General features: G+C 45.5%; 1 protein-coding gene across 1 annotated transcript in view; it reads right to left on the bottom strand.

The window, feature by feature from the left end:
• Window positions 1-578: 578 nt before the first annotated feature.
• The window catches only part of FGF16 (fibroblast growth factor 16), a 9,367-nt gene continuing 248 nt past the window's right edge, over window positions 579-9,697 (bottom strand). The window contains exons 1-4 of the mRNA XM_008049086.1: window positions 9,687-9,697; window positions 4,168-4,173; window positions 2,184-2,287; window positions 579-824 (exon numbers count right to left, since the gene is read on the bottom strand). The exon at window positions 9,687-9,697 is cut by the window's right edge and continues 248 nt beyond it. Of these exons, the coding sequence (XP_008047277.1) occupies window positions 579-824; window positions 2,184-2,287; window positions 4,168-4,173; window positions 9,687-9,697 (367 nt within the window). The remainder of the gene's footprint in view (window positions 825-2,183; window positions 2,288-4,167; window positions 4,174-9,686) is intronic.

The raw sequence follows: 9,697 nt of genomic DNA, 5'->3' as shown, positions 1-9,697 counted from the left end.
CATTTCATAAATAGTTTGTCCTTATGCACAGTAGCCATGCTTACATTTTAATATCATTTTCTTACAACCTACCCCATCTCCCACTTCCAATGGCAGGAAAACCGCATGTCAGGACAGATGAGAAATCTGCAGAGCCAATGCAAGGATGGCTTGCAGCAGAGCTATAGCCCCAATGATTTTCTTAATGAGACTTGTCCAAAGTTCTGTAGGTATCATCTATGGCAGATTCCTTGGTCTTTCATTTATACCCATGTCAAAGTATTTGGGTAGATTGTGGGGCAAGGCACCCCTAGCCCTTGGTAGGGGCCCCCATTCTTTGTTATGCCACCTCAGGGGAAAGAACATGAGTAAAGGAAAAAGTATATACAAAAGTCCCTCAAGCCCACCCCCCGCCAGCATCCCTCCCCAAAATAACCCAACCTTGATATACACTTCGAACAACAAGGAAACAGTTGGGTTGAAGTTGAACAGCAAGTGCTTCTCTGATATTTAAATTGATAGGAAGGAAAGATCGAAAAGCTATGAGTATAGTGCTTGCAGAGACAACCATGGGTCACAGAGGTTATACCAGAGGTCCATTACCTATAGCAGAAGAGGTCTCTGGACATGGAAGGCAACTTAGAAGGATCTACTGGCCTTGGTAAAAAGTGAGTGAATTTCTGGTGTCGTTTAGTCCTGTATCCCTCCCGGGGTGATCCGTCTTTATTCAGGGCCACATAATACTGTCTCTCCGAGTCCAAGTGTTTGTACAAGGTAGAGGCATAGGTGTTGTACCAGTTTTCTTCAAATTGTTCCCGGAAAACACATTCACGTGTGAGTTTCTTCTGTGAGGGTGAGAAAATAAAGCAGAACGCATTATGTGATTATTTCTCCCATCCCAGCTTGCTGGTGGAGAAACCCTGAAATAGCAATGGTACATTGATATTAGAAAATTTCAGTCCTATCTCCCTTTATACTGAGGTATCTTTCTTCCAAACAGCACAAAACATCTCTGTCTATATCTCCTTTATTCTTTTTCATAAGCTACACAAAAATGTTTTGGGTGAGATTTTCCCTAAAGGGAAGAGAATAGAGGAGATGGCCTCACCTGGCTCTTTGAACCCAAGAATTGCTGCTACAACCTCCCAATGCCCTGCTGGCACCCACTGAGCTTTCTCCCTACTTAGGACTAATGATGTTCAAATCCATTGAGATTACAGTCAACTATGTCAACTGACAGGCAGAGGTCTCAGATCTATATAAAGCTCCATGGGAGGTGAGCTGTGATCTCTCCTAATGAAGGGTCTCAGGCCTGTCAGTTGGAAAGCTCAGAAAAGATCTCCTTGAAAAGCTTCTCCAATCTGGCTACTTCAAGCTGGCAGCGCCTGGGTTTCTTGCCTCTGTCCCTTCTCACACTTAATTCGGCCGCCATACTACTTACTGGGGTTGCCGATACCAAGTGCTGGGGACAGGTCTATCTCTTAGGTGTCAGGAAAATATGTGTTCTGATTTCATGGGGCGCAGGCAGCCAGAAAGTATGTTCTGTGACTCAAAAGCCAGAGCCAGGAGTCGGGATCCCTGAAAGGGTTAAGGTCAGCAAATCACTCACCATTCCCCAGTGCTGGGCTAGCTTCCAAAACAGAAAATGCACTGTAGTCAGCCCAGTCCTAGTTGGGGGCTTAGGGCTGTCACCAGACCCTGGAACCCTCATTCTTCATTTGTTTGTTTCATTTGGCCTTTGGGACTCAGCTGAAGCAATCTGGAAATCAGGGACTGTGTTGTTAACCTCAGAATCCTCAGTTTGAAAGCCAGCTCTTCCATTGCCTATTTTTTCTGCCTGCTAGTCTGCTACTACCCTGGGTACCCATTAAAATTCAGATGTACTTCATGAAAGGGTTAATATCCCAAGCCCTGACCACCTACTAACAAACCAGCACAGCTTAGTATTATCATCAGAGTTGCTGGCCAGCTAATGGAAAAGACAAAAGCAAATGCATCCCAGGAAAGCTTATGTTTTGGTAAGGGTTGAATGAAAGTGTTATGTAGCAATACCCTGAGCAGCCAAGAAATAACTAGAAGACACTAAACCTTTATAGCTGACAAAAGTGCTTTCAAGTGCTAGGTAAGCGTTTTTATACTTTTGTCTTACATTATCCAAACCCTCGTGGTAATAGTTTCCAATGAAAAGAAAATCTTAAACTTACCGACCCAAATAGTTCTCCTCGCTCATTCATTCCTAGGTACAGGCCAGAGTCTACTCCTCGGATGCTGATTAGCCCCACAGCCAGGCTGATAAACTCCAGGATTCCTATGGCAAAAAAATGAACAACATTCCCATTACTGACATCAAGCTAAGAGAAAGCTGTTGAGGTGACTAGAGCTACCGGTCATCTATCCCCAATTGGAGGCCAGCCCTGTGTGCCTTTGGTAAATTGCCTAACAAAATCATCTTTTGCAGCAAGAATGGAACCTCAGAAAAGGAACTCAGTTTCTCTGGGCCTCAGTTTTCCATATACAAAATGGAAGAAACCATCTCTACCTCTTCAACACTCTTAGGCATATTATGAGGAAGAGACCATGAGAAGGCTTTGGCTACAAATAGTTCCATAATTACAAGGTGCTATTGCTGACAAATACCACCCTTTTCAAGAAATGGAAGGACAGCTTTCTAAGAGTAAGAATGAGGCCAGGTTTTTATATATTTCCCAAAGTCACCTCCTTCTTCCCTAGCTTTACCTTGCTGTCCTCTAGGTTGAACTTGTTGTGTACCCTCTCAGCTCCTATATCCTGAAAGCTACATGAGGCTGTCAACTGCCTGTAGCTGACTCTAACAAAGCCCTCACAGGTCACTCACTAAGTTTGCTCTCCCTGTTTATGGCAGGAGGCAAAACTTGGCTTCGTGAGAGCTTTCTCCTAAAAAGTGTTCTCAGCTAGTACTCCCCCAAGCTGACAAGCCTGTCATTCTCCCCTTCTCGCTTGAGAATTTTAAGTTTATCCACGGTGAAGAGTTGGCAGGTGGTACTAGGTTCAATATGGATTTGAAATGTTGCAACTTTAAGGTGAAAGGGAAGGAAATCATAAATGTCTTCTAGCTGACAAGGTTAGAGGTGAAGATTTGAAAATGTTTTCAGGCCGGGCTCGGTGGCTCACTCAGCCTGTAACCTCAGTACTTTGGGAGGCCCAGGCAAGTGGATTGCCTGCGCCCGCGGGTTTGAGACCCGCCTGGGCAACTTGACGAGACCTTGTCTCTACAATACATCAAAAAAAAATTAGCCGGGCATTGTAGTGCGCGCCTGTAGTTGCAGCTACTTGGAAGGCTGAGGTGGAAGGATCACTGGAGCCCAGCAGGTTGAGGCTGCAGTGGCCAGGAGCGTGCCACTGCACTCCAGTCTGGGTGACAGAGTGAGACTCCAACTCTAAATTAAAAAAAAGAAAGAAAGAAAGAAAATGTTTTTATTTACCCAGCAGCAGTAGGAAGAAAAAAAATCATCTAAGAGGGAAAAGGACTCAGAACTGAAATCCTGGTGATACTCAAGACTACAGTTTTGTCCTAAGACTGTATATCCATTATCTGGATACAGATATAATAGTCTACTAGATTGTTCTTTGATATTCCTGTCTCTTTTCACGTTTTTCAACTTGCAGACCAAAAACTTGATATGATTGTTTGAGGCATCCAAAGATATTATGCAATCTTATAGCTGGCTGCCTTTCTTATCCATAAATGCAATTATTAAGGGTAATAATATTCTATGTAATCTACATAGGGAGTGTAACTGATTTCTTAAAGATAAAAAATTTTAAGTGTTGGCTGGGCACGGTGGCTCAAGCCTATAAACCCAGCACTTTGGGAGGCCGAGGTGAAAGGATTGCCTGAGCTTAGAGGTTCGCGACCAGCCTGGGCAACTTGGTGAGACCTCATCTCTACAATAAATAAAAAAATCAGCCAGGCATGGTTAGCGCACACCTGTAGTTCCAGCTACTTGGAAGGCTGAAGTGGAAGGATTGCCTGTGCCCAGCAGATAGAGGCTGCGGTGGCTTTGAGTGTGACACTGCACTCTTGCCTGGGTGACAGAATGGGGCTCTGACTCAAAAAACAATTTTTTTTAAGCAGCTGATTTTCATTTTTGAGTTGGAGTCTCACTCTTTGTCGCCCAGGCTGGAGTACAGTGGCACACTCAAAGTCACCGAAGCCTCTATCTGCTGGGTGCAGGCAATCCTTCCACCTCAGCCTTCCAAGAAGCTGGAACTACAGATGCACGCCACCACGCCCGGCTTAAGTGGTTGATTTTGAAATCAATTTCAAAGTTCACAGATTTCCCAGTCTCCTGTAGAACTTCAGTGACTCCAACTTGGTGTTCAAGTGTGGCAGCTTTGGGGGCACATGTTTCAACAGCCCACTCAGATCTATTAGGAAGATGTAAAGTTCTTCTGATGCCATTCTATACAACACTCAGGGTTTGGTTTTTGGCATTTAAATCCTACAAGTTTTATTCTCAGTCTGTTTGTTACTAATTCATATAGTACAAATAAAAAAATCTTAGGAAAAGAAATGGACACAGCTGGGCTCGGTGGCTCAGTCTGTAATCCCGTGCCTTTGGGAGGCTGAGGTGAGTGGATTGCCTGAGCCTGTGGGTTCGAGACCTGCCTGGGCAACTTGGTGAGACTTCATCTCTACAATAAATCAAAAAATTAGCCGGGCGTGGTAGCGCACGCCTGTAGTTCCAGCTACTTGGAAGGCTGAGGCGGAAGGATCGCCAGAGCCCAGCAGGTCGAGGCTGCAGTGACTGGGAGCGGCCACTGCACTCCAGTCTGGGCGACAGAGTGAGACTCTGACTCAAAAAAAAGAAAAAAAATAGAAATGGACACAAGATGGTAGGAGGTGAAGGGAAAATATCTAGTGCCAAGCAGGGGTTAATCAGACACTGATTTAATGGACCCAAATCTCCAGTTGCACTGCACAAGGTTCTGCTTTTGGTTCTGCCCTGTTTAATATTTTAATAAATGACTTGTAAGAGGACATCAGAGAACTGCTTACCCTACTTCCAGAAGACATACAGCTGAGAGGGATGACACAATCAAGATCCATAGAGATTTCAAGAGGATAGAAAAATGAGCTGGCTTCAACAAAATATGCTTAATTAGAATCAATGTAAAGTTGTGCATCTTGATTTCCTAAACCAATTTTCTAAGGTGTTTTGCATTTGGAGTTTTTTTAGATGAGGGTGAGTCTCAAGTACAGATAGTTGAGTTAACTGTACTCTTTAGTTCATGGACTATTATTATAACTGGTCTGTGCAAGGGCTTTTGAGTTATCTCTTTATCTTCATGCCCTATTCCTATCTGCCTCTTTACTTCAAGCAACCATGTATATTTTCTTGAAAACGTGTACTGTTACTTGGTTTTCCTGTGTGTTTTAATTATATGCAAATCTGTTCATCTCTGCAAGGGGGAGACGTGGCTTAGCAAAATATACACAATGATGACTTAAGAGAGCCAATCGAACAAGGTAAGCTCAGCGTGATGAGTAATTAGTGAGATTATTGAAAAGCTAATATAAAACTGGTCATATAAAATAAAAATCATAGCTGGGCTCGGTGGCTCAGCCTGTAACCCCGCACCTTGGGAGGCTGAGGTGAGTGGATTGCCTGAGCCCGCGGGTTCGAGATCCACAGCTGGGCAACTTGGCGAGACCTCATCTCCACAATAAATCAAAAATTACCTGGGTGTGGTAGCGTGCACCTGTAGTTCCAGTTACTTGGAAGGCTGAGGCAGAAGGATCGCCAGAGCCCAGCTGGTCAAGGCTGCGGTGGCCGGGAGCGGCCACTGCACTCCAGTCTGGGCGACAGAGTGAGACTCCAACTCCAAAAAAAAAAGCTAGAGTAAAAAAATAGAAAAAAATGTCACATGTTTTCATTCATATGTGGGAGCTAAACAAAGGTGGAGATAATAGACACAGGGGTCACCAATGAGGAGGTTCAGCAACTACCTATGGGGCACAATGCTCACTATCTGGGGGATAGGCCACCTGAGATCCAATTGCCCCATCCATGTAGCAAACACATATATGTACCCTCTGAATCTAAAATAAAAATGTAAAAAGCCAAAAAAACAGAATAAAAATGGGGAAAGGCTAACGTGATCTTAGACTGCACTGATAGAGGTCTACTAAGTAGCATAAGGAAGAGAATTGCCCCACTCTGCTTTGCCTTGGTTAGACCACACTGAGAGTACTGTGTTTAGTTCTACTGTGCTTAGAGAGGGATATGGAAAAAGAGGAGCATGTTCAAAGAAGAGTGACCAGTATGGCAAGGAAACTAGAAATCAGGTCATGAATCAGAGCTGGTTACTAAACTCTGAGGGACACCAACCTAGGGGAGCCTTCAGTTCTTTGCTTTGCTCAGGCAGATTACTCCTGAGCTTCAAGTCTTAGTTTTCTCATTCTCTAAGTATCTTATGTTTCTGACCACCCTGAGCTCATTAAGTAGCAGAGGGCAGCTTGTGATCTCGCTGTCCAAGACCTGGAATAAGAACAAATCATGAAACCTAAGAGGTGTGGCCATTTGAGTCACCACGGTTTTTCTCCAACTCTCTGTTAACCCTGATGCCAAAGGACAGATCATACAGAAAGTCATTTGGGTTGTGTCCAGTAACAGGGGTCTCCAACAGCTGAAATAATCTCTGCCCAGCTGTCTTTGGGCATCATTTTCCTTTGCCAACTTTCCTATTAGCTGGATTCAAACTGTGGGAACTCAGTGGCACATGATGATGGAACAGATATTCCTAAACCTTCTCCTGAATCCCAGCCAGCACAAAGGGGGAGAGAAATCAAGCCATTTTCATATTTTCCCAGCTACGACTGGGCAGGGGTGTTAACAGCATAGTGTTGAGGCAAAGTATTAAGTAGATAAAGTTTGTCCTTAGTACTCTCACCCCTTCAAGGGCCAGGACTTCCCTCTACTCTGTCTCATCTTGACCTGTCCACCTTAGGCCCTGGCCTTTTCTTGACAATTTCCAGACTCTTCTTACACCTCTCTCCCTAGGGCCTGAACAAAACTGATCTGTCCTGGGCCCCACTGCTTCAGAACCTAGCTAGATGATAGACTAATGTGTCATGTAATCTGGCTCCACAACTTGCCTAATCTTCCTCAGCCATCCTTTCAGACCTTTGGGGCCAAGACAGTGCTGCTTTGGCATCTTGCCAAATAAGAACCAGATCACTAAAAAACCAAAGCAGCTGCGTGAGTCTGCTCTATCCCACCTGGTGAGAGGCCTCTCCTCCAGTCTGGCTCTCAAGCTCTGCTCTGCCAGTCCACAGGTGCCCCTCAGGAATGTCAGAATCCCTGTGAACCTCATGTAAACGCCACCAGCCAGGAGAGGATTGAAATACTCCTGGCTACTGATTGCGGATGGAGAGTGGGGAACATATGCTGTGCCAACAGGTTATTATTTGGAGTCGGGGCTGCTCTTGGGCTCAGCCTGACTTGTTCAGAACACATGGATTCCAGGGTAATCCTTGGGGGCCCTGCTCTCCAATTACAACAAATAGCTATTTACTTTACATGGCCTTTGGAGACTACCTCCTCCCCCCAAGCAGAAATCTATAATATTTTATATCTTAAGTCTGGCCTACTTTACCCTGCTGGAATGTTGACTGCTAAAGCACTTATGGAATGTTAAAGTTTCGATTTATTGAATACCCTGGCTGATTAACTCAAATGTGGAGAGAGGACAGAGTTCGCAAACTCAAACGCCACCTCCTTCTGTGCCAAAAGCTAAACTGAGAAAGAGTAAGTGTGTGTTTGAAAGTTGGCAGGGAAGGTTACAAAGAGACAGCTTTGACCAGTTATCATTCCTTTACAGGAAATATGAGGAATTGCCAGGAAGTCCGGGAAGGAGGAAAGGGAAAAGGTGATACAGAGGTGGTCTCGGGCAGTGTTTTTGTTTTTTTTTTTTTAAGGCAAAATTGAAAATGAAGCAGTCAGTTAAGCAGCAGTAAAAACATCCCTTCCTCCTGCAAGTTTTATTTCCTTTGGTTTCTCCTTAAACTTAACACCCTTAGCAGGCCTGGGAGATGAAAAGAAATCAAGATGTGTCTTTAGGGAGGTAATTAAAGACCACGTATCCCAAGAGCCTATTACTGATTTATGTTGATCTTGCAGGTTATTGGGCTCAGCTTAGGCACAGAGTCAGATAAACACTTGGAGCCTCTGGGAACTGTACTCATAGTTTCTCCACCTTTGCTGCCCCACCCCGTATTTCTCCATCATATCATTACTTTTCTTTTACACATCAAAAACGATCTACCCCAGTATCTTTTAGACATTTTGGGAAGCCTCTGAGGCCAGGGTGGAAGTCCCACTCCTTATGAAGAAGAACAAAAGGGGACTACAAAATCACAGGCAATGAAAGGGAAAGGAGCCAAGTTAACACTCCCTCTAATTCCCACCCCACCTTATCACCCTTTTGAGGACCTGCTGCAAGTTTATACAGACACCTGCACCCCTCCATTGCCCCTCCCAACCTACTGTACTCCAGCTCTCTTTGAGTACATTTTTCCAAGATGACATAGACCTCATTAGGGTTCCTGCCTATTCCCAGCAAGGAAGACCAACCCTGGCCCTAAGTTGTTTGCTAGGCTTAGCATTACAGCAACTGGCCCCATATGTCCCCTTTTTTACTATGCACTCCAGATGCTAGTCCAGTAAGTAAGGCGCGAAGAAAAGGAGGATGAGGAAGTTGGGGAGGGAGTAAGAAGGAGGGTGGGGAAAAAGAGGGGAAGCTTGTCATGTTTGAAGACAGGTAGAGCCTCTTACTGGTTTAGGGGTAGAAAGTGGTCTTCTTGGCTTATAAGGGTCCTTGGGAAGAAGCATAGGGCATTGGAGGATGGTAGAGAGGAAAAGTAGTTGTCATAGCACCTCTATGATGACTTAGTAGAACATATGAAATTAAAAATAAAAATGGCAAATTACTGAGGAGTGAATATATTTGCTTAGAAACTGAATGATCTCTGTTCCAGGTCAAGGTTTATGCTAATTGTGTAGTTAGTTCTCTATGTGATAGGCAGCTGTGTTCTTTGAACTATCTGCATAGTGTAAGTCAGGCAGAGACAATCCTGGATGGAGTTTGGACGTTTCTTGCCCTGGACCCAGGAGATACCTGTTTCTAGGTCCGAGAGTGGGCCCAGGACTGTTTCGTCACTGAGACAAGGCGTCCAGAAGTAGTTTCCTAGATTCCCTGATACCTAAGTCGTGCCGTGTTGCCTGGATTGGCTCCTACCCTGGGCAGAAAGACCCCCGAGGTAGGCACGTGTCACAGCTGTCAAGTCTCTGCTGGCCAAAAGCGATTCGGGCACGGACCGCCCGCCCATAGCCCATGCAGGATACTGCTCCAGGCAGTCGGCACCAACAACCCTACTACCCTAGAGGTTCGGGCCGCACTACAGCCACAGCTCCCGCTCTCATAGGCGAGAACTCCCACCCCTCTCCCAGCTTTACTTGCTTTTATCCAAGGCTCAGAGTCCAGCTCCCAGAACTAGTCCCTCTCTCCCGGAGTGAGAGGGTTGGGTGGGAGAGAAGTCACACTGCAAGGCTCCCCCGCCCCCTCCCGGGGGCGTCCGAGGGTGCCAGGCGCCCTGGGGTGCCAGGCGCCCTAACGCTGCGCGGCTGAGGTCCGCGCGGTCTCGTCCCGCTTCGACTGGCCCGGACGGCTCCAAGCC

Source organism: Carlito syrichta, unplaced genomic scaffold (genome assembly GCF_000164805.1).
Source record: "Carlito syrichta isolate Samal-C Ts95f unplaced genomic scaffold, Tarsius_syrichta-2.0.1 Scaffold130504, whole genome shotgun sequence".
NCBI lineage: Eukaryota > Metazoa > Chordata > Mammalia > Primates > Tarsiidae > Carlito > Carlito syrichta.
The sequence above is the reverse complement of the archived record's forward strand: the minus strand, read 5'-3'. Positions and strand labels throughout refer to the sequence as shown.